We start from the raw sequence: 20,063 nt of genomic DNA, 5'->3' as shown, positions 1-20,063 counted from the left end.
GTGGAGTTGTATTTTCAGATGAGATGTAGAACTGACATATTGTCCAGTTCTGTTCATTAAAGAGCCATGGAACTTTTTGTAACAGGGGTTAGTTCTGGGGTAAGATTCTGCCTTCTCGTACCCCCCAGGCAATCCCACTGGCTCTAAGACCTGATGGAATTTCGTCCCTGGTTTCCAGGGTTGGCAGCTTACTTTCTAGCTACATTCCCACCTGCAATTTCAATTGGTTTTGATGGTGGTTCTTCAGTGTTTGAAATTATTCCTGCATATATCTGGGCAAATTCTGGTTCCATGGAAGTTAGTGGGAGTTTTGCCATCGACTTCGATGCAAAATAAGATTCAGCCAATAGTTCATGAAGTGCTCTGTAATCCTTGCAGATGAAAGGCCCTTCATAAACGTAAGCGTGAATGTTTCCATCTGTATGGGATGGGTGTATTAAATGGAATTTTAGGAAATGGCAATTTAAAAAAAATTGAATAAACTGTCACCTAAATCAATAAAATGATCTAATAGTAAATGTAAGGTTAGCGTTGTGAAATTCTTCCTGGATTATGGCTGTTCATGAATGAAAGTGCATCAGGATATATAGTTGTGGCTAATAAGAGTTTGGTCTTATAGAAAACTTTGCCGAGCACATATTTTTTGTGACACTACCCCTGGTTCTCACTGAGAACATTTCTCTGACCTCTTAATAACAGCATCAGTTTTCACTCAGACTCCAGATAATTAGCTGAAGCAGTCTTATCAGGATTAAATTATTGGGACAGTTATTACTTTCATCAGCATTTTGTAGATGGAAGTGATTGGAGCTCACAGTTATTGACACTATATATCTAAATATGAAAGAAATAGATATAGACAGTTTTAATAGGAGCTTTTTAAATTACCTCATCTGCTGGCTAATAAGATACCAGGCCACAATAACTTTAATCTACAGTGAATGCTTGAAGCAGGCAATTTGCATTTTATTATTTTTGTTTCAGACAAAGCCTATGTTTGATAATAGAATCCCTGTCTGATACATGGTAGCTTTTAATAATTACTGGTTTAAGAATGTGATTAAAAGAAGCTTTCATAATTTTTTATGCATTGACGCCAATAAAAATACTGTATAGTGCACCATTTTGAATCTTTTAAAATGTTTTAAAATATCAAAATTAAAATACAAACAACTTCCTTCAAGCTGTGACTATAATGTACAGGATCAATACAACTAAAAATAAACCAGGAAATTACTCCATATCTCTTGAAATATCACTGGGAAAACTCACTTTTAAGTTTCCTCTGTATTTAAAGCAGCTATTTTAATTAGTTCTTATACCATGCCTGTCACTGTAGTATGTGGTTGGGTACATGCCAATTCCAGGTTTTTAATTTTGGAAATAATTGGAAAAAGACTGTCATTTAAACCTTAATTGCCACCACTCCAACGTGTCTCCATCATCACATACCAGGATGGTTACATGCTTTAGAGACAGATTCTTGAGACCAAATGGGTATAAATGTGCTGGAGTTCAGAAAACCATGAGGGATCTTAATTTGCAACAGTTTGCATTCTAGCTGCCTTCTTTTGCTGTCAGTAACATCTAACACATAAGAATGGCCATACTGGGTCAGACCAACGGTTCCTCTAGCCTACTATCCTTTCTGACACTGGCCAGTGACAGATGCTTCAGAGGGAATTAACAGAACATGCCAATTTCGAGTGATCTATCTCTGTCAACCAGTCCTAGCTTCTGACAGTTGGAGTTTTAGGGACACCCGGAGGATTGGATTGCATCCCAGACCATCTTGGTCAATAGCCACTGGCGGACCTATCCTCTATCAATTTATTTAATTCTTTTTTGAACCCAGTAATACTTTTGGCCTTCACAACATCCCCTGGCACTGGGTTCCACAAGTTGACTGTATGAAGAAGTACTTCTTTCTGTTTGTTTTAAACCTGCTGTGTATTAATTTCAGTGGGTGACTCCTTGTTCTTGTGTTATGTTAATGGGGTAAATAACACTTTTTCCACACCATTCATGATTTTATAGACCTCTATCATATCCTCCCTTAGTCGTCTCTTTTTTAACCTGAACAGTCCCAGTCTTTGTAATTTTTCCTCCTATGGAAGCTGTTCCATACCCCTATTAATTTTCATTGCCCTTCTCTTTTTCCAATTCTAATGCATCTTTGATGAGATGGGGGTGATCAGAACTGCACATGTATTCAAGATGTGGATGTGCCACAGATTTACACAGTGCAGTGGTGGGCAACCTGCAGCCCATCAGGGTAATCTGCTGGCAGACCACCAGACAGTTTGTTTACATTTGTATGGCCTCCTGCAGCTCCCCGTGGCCATGGTTCACCATTCCCAGCCCATGGGAGCAGCGGGAAGCGGCAGCCAGCATGTCCCTGCGGCCTGCACCGCTTCCTGCAGTTCCCATTGGCTGGGAACAGTGAACCGTGGCCACTGGAATCTGCGGGCAGCCATGCAAATGTAAACGAACTGTCTGGTGGCCCGCTGGCAGACTACCCTGATGGGCCGCGTGCAGCCTGCAGGTTGCCCACCACTGACATAATGCCATTATGATATTTTCTGTCGTATCTATCCCTTTCCTAATGGTTCCTAACATTCTGTTAGCTTTTTTGACTGCCACTAAACATTCCAGCAGATGTTTCAAAGAAGTATCCGCCATGACTCTAAGATCTTTCCTGAGTGAAAACAGCTAATTTAGACCCCATGGGCGCTACTTCACATTTAGCAACATTGAATTTCATCTGCCATTCTGTTGCCCAGTCACCCACTTTTGAGAGATCCTTTTGTAACTCTTCATAGTCAGCTTTGAACTTAGCTATCTTGAGTAATTTTGTATCGTCTGTCAATTTTGCCATCTCACTGTTTACCCCCTTTTCCAGATCATTTATGAATACTTTGAACTGTACAGATCCTTTGGGAGACCCTGCTATTCGCCTCTCTCTACTATGGGCACTGCCCATTTTCCCCCCTATTCTTTGTTTCCTAAATTTTAACCAGTTTCTGATTTATGAGAAGACCTTCCCAAATGTTAATTACCCAAGTTAAAAATGTGTGTCTTATTGGTAGGCTAAATTTGTCTAGCTTTAACTTTCTTTGCCATTGTTAACTTCCAGCCATTGGATCATATTATGCCTTGTCTCTTTTTAAAGAGTCTTTTATCATCAGATTTCTGTTCCCCATGTGGGAACTTACAAGACATCCTTCAGCCTTCTCTTTAAGTTAGACTCCAGGAGCTCAATCTGCTTATCACTGTAAGGCAGGTTGTCTAATCCTTTAATCATTCTTATGGCTCTCCTCTGAACCCTCTCCAATTTAGCAACATCCTTCTTGAAATATTCCAGAGGTGGTCACACCAGTGCCAAATATGGAAGTACTCATCTTTCTACTCAGTATCTTCCCATTTATACATCCAAGGATTGTATTAGCCCTCTTGCCCACAGCATCTCACTGGGAGCTCACAGAATTGTAGAAGATTAGGGTTAGAAGAGACCTCGGGAGGTCATCTAGTCCAACCCCTTGCTCAAAGCAGGACCAACACCTACTAAATCATCCCAGCCAGGGCTTTGTCAAGCCAGACCTTAAAAACCTCTAAGGATGGAGATTCCACCACCTCCCTAGGTAACCCATTCCAGTGCTTCACCACCCTCCTAGTGAAATAGTGTTTCCTAATATCCAACCTGTTCATCTATCTATCATGTTCAATTGATTATCCACTATGACCTCCTCCATCCCCAAGATCTTTTTCAGAGTCACTACTTCCCAGGATACAGCTCCCCTACATTCTCTGTTCCTAAATATAGGACTTTACATTTGGCCATATTAAAATTCATTCATGTTTGCTTGTGCCCAGCTTATCGTATGATCCTGATCACTCTATCAGTGACCTGTCCTCTTCATTATTTACCACTCCCCCAATCTGCATATCCTTGGTAAATTTTAAGTAATGATCGCGTTTTCTTCCAGGTTTTTGATAAGTGTTAAATAGCATAGGGCCAAGAATCAGTCCCTCTGGGACCCCACTAGAAACACAACCACTTGGTAATTCCCCCTTTGCAATTACATTTGGAGATCAGCTGGCCCATCTTAGTAAATTTAATGGGTACCATGCTGATTTTGTATCTTTCTAGTTTCTCAATCAAAATGTCATATTCGGGTTACCAAGTTAATTGCCTTCTAGAAGTCCTAGTATATTACATATATGTAGTTACCTTTCTCAAGCTTGCAATATCATTAAAAAAAGATAGTTTGGCAAAATCGGTTTTCCATAAACCCATGCTGACTGGCATTAAATTATATTATCCTCCTTTAATTCTTTATTAATAGAGTCCTGTGTCAGCCATTCCATTTTGCCCAGCATCAGGATCAAGCTAACAGGCTTATAATTACCCAGGTCATCCTGCTTCCCTTTTTTAAATATTGGCCCAAAATAAGCTCTTTCACTCTTCAGGAATTTCTGAAAAGCAGCTTTAATGGTCCAGAGAGCTCTTCGGCAGCTTTTTTAAACTTGTGGATTCAAGTTATCCGGGCCTGCTGATTTTGAAGTGTTCACCTTTGTTAGCTGATATGTAACATCCTCAGTTACCATTTGAAGAGAGAGTCTATCCGTCACATCCTATGACTAACTCATCTGACTTTTTCCCAAAATGCACAACAGAAATATTTACTGAACACTTCTGCACTGACAATTCTACCATTTGCATCTAGTAATGGAGCAATCCTTCTTTCTGTTCCTTCTCTACTTAAAAAACTTCTTATTCTCTAACTCTGCTGGCCACAGATTTCTCCTTGTGTCACTTTGTTTCCATTTTCATACTGTCCCGCATGACCTTCTCATAAATAAACTAGGGAAATGCAACCTAGATGGAGCTACTATAAGGTGGGTGCAAAACTGGTTGGAAAACCATTCCTAGAGAGTAGTTATCAGAGGTTCAGAGGCATGCTGGAAGGGTATAATGAGTGGGGTCCCGCAGGGATCAGTTCTGGGTCTGGTTCTATTCAATATCTTCATCAATGATTTAGGTAATGGCATAGAGAGTATACTTATAAAGTTTGTGGATGATACCAAGCTGGGAGGGGTTGCAAGTGCTTTGGAGGATAGAATTAAAATTCAGAATGATCTGACAAACTGGAGAAATGATGACATTCAATAAGGACAAATGCAAAGTACTCCCTTTAGGAAGGAACAATCAGTTGCACACATATAAAATGGGAAATGACTGCCCAGGAAGGAGTATTGCGGAAAGGGATCTGGGGGTCATAGTGGACCACAAGCTAAATATGAGTGAACGGCGTAACGCTGTTGCAAAAAAAGCAAACATCATTCTGGGATGTATTAGCCGGAGTGTTGTAAGCAAGACACAAGAAGTAATTCTTCTGCTCTTCTCCACTCTGATTAGGCCTCAGCTGGAGTATTGTGTCCAGTTCTGGGCGCTACATTTCAGGAAGGATGTGGACAAATTGGAGAGAGTCCAGAGAAGAGCAACAAAAATGATTAAAGATCTAGAAAACATGGCCTATGAGAGAAGATTGAAAAAAATAGGGTTTGTTTAGTCTGGAAAAGAGAAGAGAGAGGAGACATAACAGTTTTCAAGTATGTAAAAGTTGTTACGAGGAGGAGGAGGAAAAAATGTTTTTCTTAACCTCTGAGAATAGGACAAGAAGCAATGAGCTTAAATTGCAGCAAGGAAGGTTTAGGTTGGACATTAGGAAAAACTTTGTAACTGTCAGGGTTGTTAAGCACTGGAATAAATTGCCTAGAGAGGTTGTGGAATCTCCATCATTGGGGATTTTTAAGAGCAGGTTAGATAAACACCTGTCAGGAATGGTCTAGATAATTAGTCCTGCCACAAGTGTAGGAGACTGGACTAGATGACCTCTCGAGGTCCCTTCCAGTTCTATGATGATCATTTTTCTGCAACATCTAACTTCTGATTTGTATTCCTTGCTATCAGCTGCCCCTTCCTTCCATCTGTTCGATATGATTTTTTAAAAATAGCTCTTTTCACTTCCCCTGTAAGCTAGGTTCAGTTTTTGGCCAGCGTGGCCTTCTCTCAATTATGGCTTTTTGGACATCTAGTAAAATGTTCTTAGGCGGGTCCCACTTTTGTCTCCCAACTGAATGGGCTCATCATTATTTTCAGCTTTGTGAAACTGGCCCTTTGAAAGCACTAAGGGTGCGATCCATGGTGCATCCTCGTGATCCGTAAAGCTGCCACTCAACTGCCGCCTAACTCTATGGGAGCCTAAAATCACTTGGTGCTTAAGTTTTTGCCTCGAGGCATGCACACTGCTGCCTCAATCGAGGTGCCCTGTGCCTAGGTCAAGCAGAGGAGGAACTTAAACCAAAGGTCTCCCGCATACTGGGTAAGAACCCTAACCACTAGGCTAAAGGTTTATAAAGGTCCTCCCCACTCCTACTGGCTCCAAGGTGTTTTATTTTGACCCCACATATGACTTAGGTGGCTGAGTTCCTATCTTCCCCTGGTTCATGGATCGCAGAGATGTGTTTCCCCAGTCATCCCAGATTTCAGTGCCTAACTCTGAGAGGGGGCGAGGGTTAGCACACACCACTCTGGTTGGCATCTCCCAGGGGCTAGCGTGCTGACTCTGTGTATCAGAGTCTCAGGTTCCTCTCTCTCCCCATTCATTGTACAGGGAGCCTAGGCACCTAACTCAGGCTTTGTGGATTGTAGAGTTGTTCCCATTATTTTCTAAATACCTAAGAATTCATAGAATCATAGAATATCAGGGTTGGAAGGGACCCCTGAAGGTCATCTAGTCCAACCCCCTGCTCGAAGCAGGACCAATTCCCAGTTAAATCATCCCAGCCAGGGCTTTGTCAAGCCTGACCTTAAAAACCTCTAAGGAAGGAGATTCTACCACCTCCCTAGGTAACGCATTCCAGTGTTTCACCACCCTCTTAGTGAAAAAGTTTTTCCTAATATCCAATCTAAACCTCCCCCACTGCAACTTGAGACCATTACTCCTCGTTCTGTCATCTGCTACCATTGAGAACAGTCTAGAGCCATTCTCTTTGGAACCCCCTTTCAGGTAGTTGAAAGCAGCTATCAAATCCCCCCTCATTCTTCTCTTCTGCAGGCTAAACAATCCCAGTTCCCTCAGCCTCTCCTCATAAGTCATGTGTTCTAGACCCCTTATCATTTTTGTTGCCCTTCGCTGGACTCTCTCCAATTTATCCACATCCTTCTTGTAGTGTGGGGCCCAAAACTGGACACAGTACTCCAGATGAGGCCTCACCAATGTCGAATAGAGGGGAACGATCACGTCCCTCGATCTGCTCGCTATGCCCCTACTTATACATCCCAAAATGCCATTGGCCTTCTTGGCAACAAGGGCACACTGCTGACTCATATCCAGCTTCTCGTCCACTGTCACCCCTAGGTCCTTTTCCGCAGAACTGCTGCCTAGCCATTCAGTCCCTAGTCTGTAGCGGTGCATTGGATTCTTCCGTCCTAAGTGCAGGACCCTGCACTTATCCTTATTGAACCTCATCAGATTTCTTTTGGCCCAATCCTCCAATTTGTCTAGGTCCTTCTGTATCCTATCCCTCCCCTCCAGCGTATCTACCACTCCTCCCAGTTTAGTATCATCCGCAAATTTGCTGAGAGTGCAATCCACACCATCCTCCAGATCATTTATGAAGATATTGAACAAAACCGGCCCCAGGACCGACCCTTGGGTATTAGGTATTGTGACACACAGCATTGCAACACCTAAGTCTCTTTGTGGATCCCACCCCAAGAATATACATTACTGGTCTAGGCTCTATTATTTTGCACATACCAAATGTAATCAAGTCATAATTACTTGTACCTAAGCTACCATTCCTTTTTAGTTGACAGTCCTGAGCACTCGTTAAATTGAATTAAAATCACATTAAAAAACATTTTTAATTTATTAAGGGGGGGTCACACTCAGAGGCTTGCTGTGTAAAAGGGGTTGCCCCCCCTCCAAAAAAAAAGTTTAGAACCACTGCCTTTGCTTTATTTAAAGGGACACTCACATCACACACACTTTCAGCTGTTTAAAAATCAATAGAGGTCCCTTTGGAGTAAAGTATCAGCCACAGTGAGTAAAAATCTGGCCCTAACAGCCCAGTTATGCAGCCCTTACACACGTTGGTGAGCACTTTGCCCGTGAGACAACTCGCACAGCAAGGTGCTGCTTAATATAAGTAGGGGTATCTTCCTCTAGCCCTGTCGCGCTAAATTCTGGCACTGAGTTTGCTGTATTTTCTCAGAGCAGTGCCAAACTAATAACATAATAATATCAACAACCACCTCACCACATTGCCACATTTTTTCCCACTGGAAATCTGCAAGTCAAAACAACTTATTGAACTGAATTAAAAGCAGCTTTGTCTTAAGCGTTTGACATGTGTAACACTAAATTGTGCAGTTGTCTTGGGAATTGCAGTAGGTTATGGGATCTGTTCTTACCTCTTGTGTTAGTGGAAGTAGAGCAAGATCCTCGGCTGCTGAAATTTGGCACAACTCCATTGTCAACTTGAAGCTATGCCAGATTGCCTGGCCCTGGGGTGGGTTTGCGTGTGTGTGAAAGTGAGATGGGAGAGGGAGGTATATATTTCTGTATGTGGGCAGAGGAGCTAATGGAGGTCTGATCATTCTTTATGGGGAAACCGAGAATCCTATTCGGGACCAGTAACTTCTACCCCGTTTGTTCCTTTTGATCACTAGTGGTGAACGGGTTCTCAGAAATTCGTGCAGGCAGGATTTTTAGTTTAGTGAAGCTATAACTAACAAAAATACCCACAGTTTGAGGGGGGCTCAGTGGAGAGAGGGAAGCCTGGAAAGGGGGAGCAGTTTAAGACTGGGGAGGCAAGAACCAGAGAGAACCACCTTCCAGAGTGCCTTGGGGCTCCTGCTGTCACTGTCCACCACCACAGCTGTTAGGAGCTGGGCAGTGATAGATGGTCTTTTCTCACCTCAGATGGAGTTTGGAAGGGCTGCTGCATTGTACTGCAGTGGTCTGATGGCCCCTACACATCCGTCGCCCTCCCGCTGTTTGCCGTCCCTTGGGCTTTTAAATTTAGCATAGCATCATAGCAACGTCTCAGATCATAGGGAATATGGCCGCATACTGAACTCAGACCCAGGAGGCAACAGTGGCCAGTTAGGGCCCGCCCTCTCCCCCATCTAAATTCCCACCTCCTAGCACCACTATTCTCCAGCAGTAGCTTCCCTTCCTTTCCCTGTGCTTCTTCATTCCACCATATTGCATGTCTCCGTTACTCCTCTCACCCTTGACAAAAGGCAGAGCAGTGCCCGCGCCCCAGTGCCATGAAACAGCTGAGCAGGCCGTAAGCGTTAAAGGGCAATAAAGTCTTGGCAGCCTCATCCATCAGTGTAAGCATTCACTTCAGGTGGGGAACGTATGGTTACATAGAACCTGACTTAATAGTTGAGCCGCTATGTCATGTGTTAGGCCAGCAGTCAGACTAGATGATCGTAAAGGTCTGTTCTGGTCTAAATCTCTCTGAAGACTAGGCAAGCTGCTTGTAGTGCGAAACAGGCAGGCTTCTAATTGAAACAGCCCCATGTTAAGTACCGTCATTGGGACCAAGCCACAGCTTCGCTGTATGGCTAAATGGTCGTTTACTCCAGCACAGTAACTATCAAGAAGTTTATGATCCAAAAGCCACAATCAGCAAAGCAACATGCGAGTGTGCCCTTGTGCCATCTAGTTACCTTGCATCACCGTACTGAAGGTGAGGCAGCTTTTGTGGTTCCAGATTCATTACATTAAAAAAAATCTTTAACTAGAGGACTCAGTTTCTCCAGCAGTTTTCTTTCCTTGTTTTTAATTTAAGGCCCCCCTTTTAAAACAATAGAGTTTTGGGGGCACAAGGTTTGCAAATAAGTGCCTTAAAGCCTCCAAAATTTCATACCTGTTCTTTGGATGCTGGATCTGTCTCCAGTATAGTTAAAGACACTAATCAGAGATAGCAGATACCATTTTCTATATGCTGTATAGGAACAATGGGGCAGCGACATCTAGAATGGTACAAAGAAACTAGCCTAGCCCCTATCTTAACTATAAGTCTGGAGAACATCTTCAGCATACCTTCCCGATTCAGATGCTTTGACAGCTGGAACATTGTTGCACTCGCCTGCCATGCTGATCAACACTCATGGACAATGGGTCAGCAGCAGGAAGACTTTACTTCTCCCTGTGCTAAAGATTGACTATTTGCAGTTTTCTGTAGCTCCAGCTTTGAAATTAACGGCTAATGGAATGCAGCAAAACACCAAGAGCAGATAACAAGAAGAAAGATTTGCTACATTCAGAGATAAATTTCCATTTCCCCTTTGATGCAGAAGTGCAGAGTCTTTTTTGAAAATGTTTTGACTAGACTTACTGGGCGGAGGGCTAATTATTTGGAAAATTGCTGGAAGATGGTCAGAAGAAGAGCCTACCGTGACCGTCGCAGTCCTCTGTTTATACTGAGAAAAGTGCAAGGATCACTTGTGAAATACAACCATGTGCATTACTGAGCATAGTCCTTCTGTTAAACCTTGCCTCAGTGGATGGCCTAGCCTCAATAGTCTTGCACTTCAGTCTTTCTGAGCGCATCTTAATCCCATAATGCTTATTTACACATTATGCGCAGTGCATTTTGCAAACACTCCATCAGCGACAGTCCCTGCTCTGAAGAGCCGACTACCGAAGGGCAGGCAGACAGACAGACAGAGGCTGGGGTAAGGGGAATAACCAAGGAGGAGATTTTCATGGGCACCTAACTCCCACTGCCTTTGAAAATCATCCTTTGCGGGTACATTCCACTCTGCTTTTACACATTTATGAAGAAACAGGACCAAAGTATTCCTGTTTGTCTGTCTCTCTCTATATAGATAATGTAAACAGTTCATAGACAAGGTGCTGGTAGATGGCACTTCAGAAACTATAGCGTAATTCCTGGGTTTTGCAGGACCAGTAAAACTAGTTGTGCACTGCAAATGATGACCTCTGCACCAGGTTTTAACTATAGGTGGCACTTGGCAATAGTAATATCTACCAGGAGTCCTAGGGGAAAAGTCACCGAGCTGCCCACAGTCCCACTTCAACCCAGAGTCAGGGCACTTGGATCCAGTCAATCCTACCCCAAACAGAGGTGGGGATGAGGCCACCTTGATTCAGCACCTTGATTCAGCCAGTGGAGTTCCGAGCTGGATTTTAAAGCTGTCCCTCCTGGGCAGTCCTGCCATAGCGTGTGTAATGGGGGTTCACTTTGCTAGCCCTGGGCTTGTGCTGATGGATCTAGCCTGCCCCTTTCTCCCTTTCCCTCAAAAAGGGAACATACATAGATGGAGCTGAGTGATGCTATACCCAAATTTAGCCCTGGAATTCACATGTAGTGTTGCAGTTCCCTGCGTTATCTAGTTTGGAAACACAAGATTTGTTCTATTATCCAGGACCACTGCTCCATCACGTCCTGAATCCTTCCTCCACTCGTCGCTAATAGCTGACACTACACAAGCCTCAAAAACCTCCAGCTGGGCTCAATCATAGGTGTCGGTGAAAAGATCCCCACTGACTTCAAAGGACTTTGGAACAGGCCCATAATGCACCTGGCCATTTTTGCACTGCTGTTCCTATGCAGATTTCATAGAATCATAGAATATCAGGGTTGGAAGGGACCTCAGGAGGTCATCTAGTCCAACCCCCTGCTCAAAAGCAGGACCCATCCCCAATTAAATCATCCCAGCCAGGGCTTTGTCAAGCCTGACCTTAAAAACTTCTAAGGAAGGAGATTCTACCACCTCCCTAGGTAACGCATTCCAGTGTTTCACCACCCTCCTAGTGAAAAAGTTTTTCCTAATATCCAACCTAAACCTCCCCCACTGCACTTGCAATTTCTCTAATTGCCACTGGGCTCAGAGTTTATATTCTGAAGCATGAGATTTAGTTATTCTTATCATAGAATGCGTAACAATATTACTCAGTTCTTTACAAAAACCTTGCTATAGTATTTAACTTTGGATACATTCAGAACAAAAGGGACACATCTTCCAGGCTATGGAAAGCCCTGCATCAGTAGGACTGGCACGTTTCTGTCACACAGGGAAGGCGACAGAACATGGAAGACCCTTGCAGGGGAACTACACACCATGCTGCGTTCTCTGGGGGTTCCACCTGCACTAGCATTAAGGAGAGTAATGGGAGAGGTTCAGCTGCAGAAGAGGCATGGTCGCATCAGCAGCTACACAGATCCACCAGCCAAACCCCTGCACCGACAGGACGTGGACACACAGCAATGGACTCCACAGCGTCCCTGATATTTTAGCAGCAACTGCGAGAAGCACAGGCAACCCGAACAGAGAAGGCTCTCTCTCTAGCAAGTCAGCAGAGCAGCAAGCTCTCTCCCTCTGCTGTTCCCTGGTGATGAATATCTAATTTTACGCCCCAGCTGTATTTACTCAGCAGAGCCATTAGCCTGGCTATAAACTCCCAAACGGTGGCACAAGCTGATTTGGGGAGGTGAAAATAATAAAGCTGCAGCACTTCTGTATCACTGAAAGGAGTCGCAAGTCCAAAGCAGTTTTTCACATGCAGACACTCAGTTGTAAAATATGGAGGCTTAAAATTATTCGTAGGATTTATAAACTTACAGAATATCCTGTTGTCAGCCCCCACATCTTGTGCAAATAAGTTACAAAGGCCCATCTCCAGTTACTGTGGAGGCGGATCAAGTAATATACTTTCTTACTGATGATTATCTGTCATGAAGGTGAAAGCACAATGAGTCATGCAATGGGTTTTCACATGCAGTCTGCGTTATAAATAGACGTGTGAAGATATTTAAAGACAATTTGGGCAAGATCCTCAGGCGGTGCAAGTCTGTGCAGCTCAGCTGAAGACAAATGGAGGTACAGGGATTTACACCATCTGAGAACCAAGCCTCCTATATCTGCTGAAACCTAACTGACCTGTCCATTGATTTCGGTGGGCTTTGGGTCAGACCCCATGAAGCAATGGTGGGCAACCTGCGGCTCGTCAGAGTAATCCGCTGGCGGGCCGCCAGTTTGTTTATATCTGCATGGTTGCCCGCAGCTCCCAGTGGCCACGGTTCACCATTCCTGGCCAATGGGAGCTGCGGGAAGCGGTAGCCAGCACGTCCTTGCGCCGCTTCCTGCGAACCGCAGCCACTGGCAGCTGCGGGTGGCCATCCAGATGTAAACAAACTGTCTGGCAGCCTGCCAGCGGATTACCCTGACAGGCCGCAGGTTGCCCACCACTGCCTTGAAGCCTTGTAACATCCATATGGTCATTGACCCTCTCCGTGGAAGACCTGAGAAATTCCAGATGGTTGAAACCCTGCCCCCAAGAGCAGCCCGGGGAGGCCTAGGCACCACAGAGCCACTGTGGTACAGCCGTGCTGTCAGGGACTCGGTACCCCTGCACTCTCTTCTCTCTGGAGCCTCACTGAGAGGGTGATTTATTGGGGCAGGCAGAGGGTGGATTTATGCTGGCTCAGTTCCACGGGCCTCATACCCTCCCTCCCCCGAGGAGAGAGATGGCACAGGAGCCCCAGCCATTGATACAGCTCGTGAGCCATGGCAGAATGACCACATGTGCCTTTCACCCGAGAGGCTCCTTCCCTCATCTCCGAAGCAAGTCACCTGTAGGAAGCCAGTTTACTAGAGCTTTCCAGGAGGGAAGGGGGCAACATTTGCCCAGCTGGATTTAAACCCACAGAGGGGGTTGTGTGGCATTATGGCAGATTGAATTTAGTTTTGGAGATGTGCAAGGCCCAGGCATATTGTTAAAGACCATCTAAGCTGTGGCTCTGCGGGGAGAGTATTTGGGAGTCATCGCAGGAGCTCAGACAGATGCTTGCCCAGTGTGAATTCTAAAAAGTAATAGCACTCAGGATGGTTTGGTGCATTAAGGGATGGGAATTATTTATGCTGTAATTTGAGGTGGGACTTGCTAGAGAGAGTTAAGAGGATAATGTGGAAGGTACTGATACAGTGAGCAACTATGCCTCTTCATTTGGAAAAATCTCTTGTTAGCTTCACTGAGGTTTGGGTCTGGCCCTTGGAGTTCTGTCTCCAAGCGTGATCACCTCCCTGCAGTGAAACAGCCCAGAGAAGGGGGAAGATGCTAAAGGTTATTTTGATGGGACTTACGTAAGAGTAGAGGTTTCAGTTGTTTGTGCAAAAAGAAGCTAAAGGCTGGAGCAGAGACTTGAATGAGGCCATCCCAATTATTTAGAGGTCACTTCCATACTTAATTGGTAATGTCACATATGCCTGGTAGGTACAGTCATGCTAGTGACCATCAGCTCTGTGCTAGCGTCATGGTTGGCAATTCTGTACCTTCATGGTCAGCAGCAGCTCCAGTGCTGAGCTGGGGTCTCATAAGGTCAGATCCAAAGCCTATTGAAATCAATGGAAAGATTCCCACTTAAGCCAATTAAGTGATTCCCACTGACTGTAGGGAGCTTTGGATCAGGCCAATCGTGACTACTGTTGTGAGGACAGAGGCCACCTACTGAGAGTATAGTTACTCCCTGTAACTCTACATGAGTATTTTCTGTCTCAGTCAAGAACAACAACAACAAAATCTCTTAAATATTTGCTGGTCACCTCTCCGCTGGGTTGTAAGTAAGAAGAAGAGGCAGCAAATACGATCATGCTTGTTTAGAAACAGGAGACAGGAATAACAGCAGAAGTCTTTCTGATCACGCAATGCTAAGGGGACTTTGCTCTTACCGACAGGATCATGCAGGGTTTCTGTATTTGCAGATAGTGGCAACTGCTGCTTTTTCACACAGTTTAACGGCAAGCTACAGGTCATAGGTAGCCAGGGGACGGCAGCATGGGGAGTTGCAGGCTGCCACAGGAGTCTGAGTTCAAGTGACATCTGACTGAGTTACTGGAGATGCTGGATTCTTCAATGCAGACTAACCCACATACCCGGGCTGATGGATTATTAGGGGAAAATGGACCTGCTGTCTTTGATTAGCTTTGATTTGCTACTGTGATGGCATATATTGATGTAAAAAGGAAACCACATAAGCTTCTCTTTGTACTGTATTAGAAATGCCTTTGTGCAGGACAAGGCTAAGTTATTTCATCTCAGAATTGAGGGTGAAGTCAATTTGAAAGGAAAGATCAAAAGATGGAAAGTAAGGGGAGGAAGCGCTCTTGAAGCAATATACAGTATAGCTACTCTGCCACCTTAATTTTAATGCCTCTCTGAGCACAGACTGGGGATACAATGCTTTGTGTCCCCATATAGAGCTGAGTTCCCTTTGAACAAGCTCACTAATTTAAATGAAGGGTTGTGCACCGCTTCACATGCCAATGAGTTATAAAAGACCCAGCTATTTGCTGACTTTCTGCAGACTGCCCACGTGATCTGAAGTCACTGGCACCACCTCTGAGTGAAGAACAGAAAGGAGCCCTTAGGCTAATGTCTACACAGGGATAAAAGACCCGCGACCGGCCCACAATAGTGGGGCTTGGGCTCGCAGGGATGAAAAATTGCTGTGTAGACATTCAGGCTCGCAGGTTCCTAGAGCTCAGGCTCCAGCCTCAGCCGAAACATTGACACAGCAATTCTTCAGCCCCGGTGGCCAAGCCCTGTGAGCCCAAATCAGCTGAGCTGGGCCAGCCCTTAGAAATTCATTTCTTTCAGTGCCTTAGGTGTTCTGCCAGTTAACTTAAAGGGAGGGATGGAGGGGAGAATGCAGTTAGAGGTGTCAGTAGAGGAGCCTTTTGTCTCCATCTATCTGTGAAGGCTCTTTAGGTTGTGAGATGTATTTGCCCAGTTGTAAACTCTCCTGTTTTCACACACAAACTGCAGAGTGCCTGTAACGCTGTCAACACTGTATTAATAATAGGTGCCTGGTTGTAGATCACTCCTGTTGATTTCAGTGGGAGGAGGAGTGGATCCGTGTAACTGAATGACATCAGGAAAGTTGATCAGTAAGGAAGTGGGACAAGAGGTAGACTAGACTGAACCAAGAGCTTAAGCAAATTAAAAGTCCCACATGAAGGCAGGGTGGGAGAATTTAGTTTGAGTGAGCAGGAAGAATGGGGCTCGGGATGGAGGAGCTTGGTAATCCTATACAAAGCCTAATCCCATAGTAAGACACTCTGCTAAGGTGCTGGTAGAAGGCAGGGGAGGCAGACTACACAAAGCAGGAGGGGTAAGATGAGGAACACGGTTCTAAAGCTAACAACAGAAAGTAAAAACAAAGTGAGCTGTGGAGAAGATTAGGCCATGAAGATGCCTAGGCATAGGTGCCGACTCAGTGGGCGCTCTGGGGCTGGAGCAACCATGGGGAATAAAATGGTGGGCCCCGCCGATGAGCTTCTCCCTCTCCCCCCACCAGTGCTGGCTACCCGCCGAGGATCAGCTGTTCAGCGGCAGGCAGGAGGCGCTGGGGGGGAGGGGTAGAATAGGGCAGGAAGAGGCGGAGCAAGGGCAGGGCACTTGGGGAAGGGGGTAGACTGGGGGTGGGAAGAGGCAGGGTGGGGACTTGGGGGAAGAGGTGGAGTGGGGGTCGAGCACTCCCCGGGAAATCAGAAAGTCGGCACCTCTGTGCCTAGGGCAGCAATCCTGAGATCCCCTCACTTTCCAGTGAGGCAGTCCTGGCTATGGCCATTGGCAGCAGAAAGTTCTCAAGTTACCTACCACCTCCTCACCTTTCTAGGAGCATTAGGGGACAAGATCCAGCCAGGGAAGAACATAAAGTGGACTGGGCCAGCTGGAGAGGGGGTGAGGCCAGGACCTCTCCTGAGGAACCTGTTCAGTCAGCCTGTTGTGGAGGCCTGGTCTGTGTTTAAAGCTTTCCTCCCCCCAGGGATGAATGCACCTATTCCATTTTAGGATCTGTAAGGCCATGCCTCAGGGAGCCCTTGCTCTGAGATCGCTAGCTCGACAGCAGTGAATCAGAGAGGCTGTGAACCCTGAGGCCACAAGGACAATTCTATTAATCAGTTGCAACCTGTGGCTAGTTTCTCTGTTTCCTGAACGTCTAACGCATTTCAATGTTTCTCTGCTTGCAGGTGCTATTCGCCCAGATCCTGAAGAAGCTCAGCAGGCAGCTAGCATGAGCATTTGTCATAGACACGGTGAGGAAGCAAATCCTAGACACCGCCTGCCTGCAGAGCCCTTTCAACCTGCTGAACCTAGTGGGATTCCATCCTCTTGGACATATGAGCAAGAGGGCACAGAAGACATCAGCATTAGAAAGTCTCTAGATAGCTTCTATGAAACATATTGTCAGCTGCAGCTCGGCAGAGGGGATCCCACATACAATTCAGCTTCAGAATGGCTCTCTCTCAAAATTCAGGACCTGGCAAACAAGGAAGGAAGAAAATATTCCTTGTGCAGTCTCCACATGGCCCAGATGGTCTTGAACAGAGATGGGTGTAAGGTCTTTCCAAACCATGCCAGCAGTGCTTGTTTCTCAGCACCAGCTAATGGAGAAGTTGCATTGGAAGGAGGACAGCGAACACCGGGACTGTCAGATGATGTCCTCCAATTTCTCTTAAAACAGAATGTGATGAAATCATAGGGCCTGATGTATGGGGCTCAGGGACGGGTGAGCAAGCTGTTTATTTGGTTTTGATGCCTCTTTTAGGAGAGGGCACCTTGTGGTATTTAGCTCCTGCTCTGAATAGGGACAGCTCTGCCTCAGGAAAGGTCAATCCTTCCTTGAGCCTCCCAGAGTTGGAGGAACATGCCACTTAAACTGCAAAATCACCCGTTACATCTTCTCTCCTGCCCCCAGACTCCAGCGTGAATTTCACATATGTATTGAACTTGTTTCCCAGCATCTGAGCGGTGACTCTGGTGCTTAGTGGACTTGTTCTCCAGTTCCAACTGTTGTGATTATCCTAAAGCTCACCCTGTGATCATGGGCTAGAAGACATGCCCTTCTCTGAAACTGCCCAAAGGTCTCTCCATACTCCGATGCTAGGGGGTGCTTATACAGAGCTAGATCCTGCTACCTTCATACTCAGCGAATCTTACTCGTCAAGTAGCTCCCATTTATTTCCATAGGGCTATTCACAGAATGCGATGCTATTCAGTGAGAGTTAGTGTGTCAGTGTGGCCCATAATGACAAGGCTCTCTACCACCACCATTTGGATATCAAGCCCTTATCTCTGTATCATCTAAGATTTCCAGCAACCAGGGCTGCTTAACCTGCCTGAACCCCCCGCACTGAGACCTATCCCTTTTATACTTGTTCCAATGTTTGTAAGTCCCATTTACTGCAACAAACAGGATATGGAGTGCACAAGCCTAGGCAGATATCTTTACAGGGTGTGTAGACTTGGAATATTTAGATTTGTATTGGCAGATGTCAGTTTCACCATGCAAAAAATATTTTCATCAATCATTGACATTTACAGATAAGCAGCATTTTTCTTTGCCTGAGAACTTAGTTTGTTCTGAGGATATTTACTGTGTATATTTTGACATGTGATGCTGACCATTTGAGTTTTGGTGATTACGTTTTTTACATTTTTACTTTTTTTTAATCTCAATGTCTGTCAATTATTGTCTGATCCCCAGACCATAATTTCCTGCAACTGTACAAATTTAACAAAAAGAAAAGGAGGACTTGTGGCACCTTAGAGACGAATAAATTTATTTGAGCATAAGCTTTCGTGAGCTACAGCTCATTTCATCAGTACAAATTTAAATGCATTCAGTACAAATTTAAATGGATAAACATTGAAAAAATGCTTAAAGACAGATATTGTCCATCAAAGTCATTAAAAATAGCCTGTCATAGAAACATCATACTGTACCTAGTCTGATATTCTGCAGAAACAAAAGAATATTTATATAAAACCATTATGCAACCTCCTTCCCTGAACAGACTGACAACTGTGTCCACTGTGTGTCCACGAGAGAAAAAACCTGGTTGTGATCTCACACCAGTTTAACGCCATTGGCATAGTTGGATTTACTCCTGAGAGTATGGATTTACTCTTGAGAATCTGTCTGTGTCTTAGAGATGCTAATTGAAAATTAATTGGCTTCATACCAGTTATTTCCCCAAGAGCATTTCAAGAAGGTGTCTGTAAATGCACTGGCTTAAACTATGTGTTAAAAATGTGATGGAGACCTGGATACACCACTTGGAAAAAGTGAGAGCTAGAAATGCTACCTCTGGATGGCTTGTAGCATTAGCAACCTCATGCTGATGCTTATAGCTCAAGGGAGCTATCACCAGACAGGAAATCCCCAACCTCCCACCCCGCCCTCCGTATGGACTGTAGAGAGACAACCTGAAAAATATTTAAGGGTTGAGAGGTATTAGTATGTCTGAGATACTCAGGAAATGGGACTCCAGGGATGTGTTCTTCATAGTGAAGGCTCCTGTGCAAAGCATATGTCTGCTGCTTTGCTGTTAAATTGCTGTGGGAAGCAGACGACCAAGCTCAAGGATTTCAGCCATTTTAAACAAAAGAGCTGGTACAATTCACCGTGGCTCCATCGACCTGCACTGATTTCTCCACAGCTTGATCTGTCCATTAACATCAAAGAGGCTGTGTCCCTTTACGCCATCTTAGGATTTGAGTGAGTTAATATTTATATCTCACATACAGCCCATTCGTTGATGTTATTCTTTGTCACTCCTATAAAGAATGCCTAGAGATTACTTTCCTGGTATGTTGACCGATAGGAGGGAATTGTACTTTAGAATATTTTTTCTATATACTTCTGTTTTGGTGTGGTTTTTGTTACTGTATTAACAGCTGATAAGCAGTTGACAGCTGGTTACAGCAGTTCATCTATTTCTCTGTGGGCTGTTATTCTGTCTGTCCTGATCCCTTTACTACTACGGTTTTACTTAGGCAAAATGCCTGTTGGCTTCACTGAGAGCTGTGACTAAGTTACGGACTTCAGGATTTGGCCCATTATTACTTTTTCATTGTTGATTGTTTGTCTAGTTACACTGGAAGGTGATTGAAAGCAATCACGGGGAGGAGGGGGAGGGAGGGACAACCCTATTTCATATCACTGGT

The 20,063-nt window shown here is 44.7% G+C and overlaps 1 protein-coding gene across 5 annotated transcripts in view; it reads left to right on the top strand.

Moving 5' to 3' along the window:
• SHLD1 (shieldin complex subunit 1) overlaps positions 1–18,907 on the top strand; it is a 68,735-nt gene extending 49,828 nt beyond the window's left edge. For all 5 annotated transcript variants that reach the window (XM_077814109.1, XM_077814110.1, XM_077814112.1 and 2 more), the window contains one exon: positions 17,084–18,907. In XM_077814109.1, coding sequence (XP_077670235.1) covers positions 17,084–17,595 — 512 coding nt within the window. In that variant the 3' untranslated portion in view covers positions 17,596–18,907. The remainder of the gene's footprint in view (positions 1–17,083) is intronic.
• The last annotated feature ends 1,156 nt before the right edge of the window (positions 18,908–20,063 follow it).

Source organism: Eretmochelys imbricata, chromosome 3 (genome assembly GCF_965152235.1).
Source record: "Eretmochelys imbricata isolate rEreImb1 chromosome 3, rEreImb1.hap1, whole genome shotgun sequence".
Taxonomy (NCBI): domain Eukaryota; kingdom Metazoa; phylum Chordata; order Testudines; family Cheloniidae; genus Eretmochelys; species Eretmochelys imbricata.
Note: the sequence above shows the minus strand (reverse complement) of the source record. Positions and strands in the feature narration are given on the sequence as shown.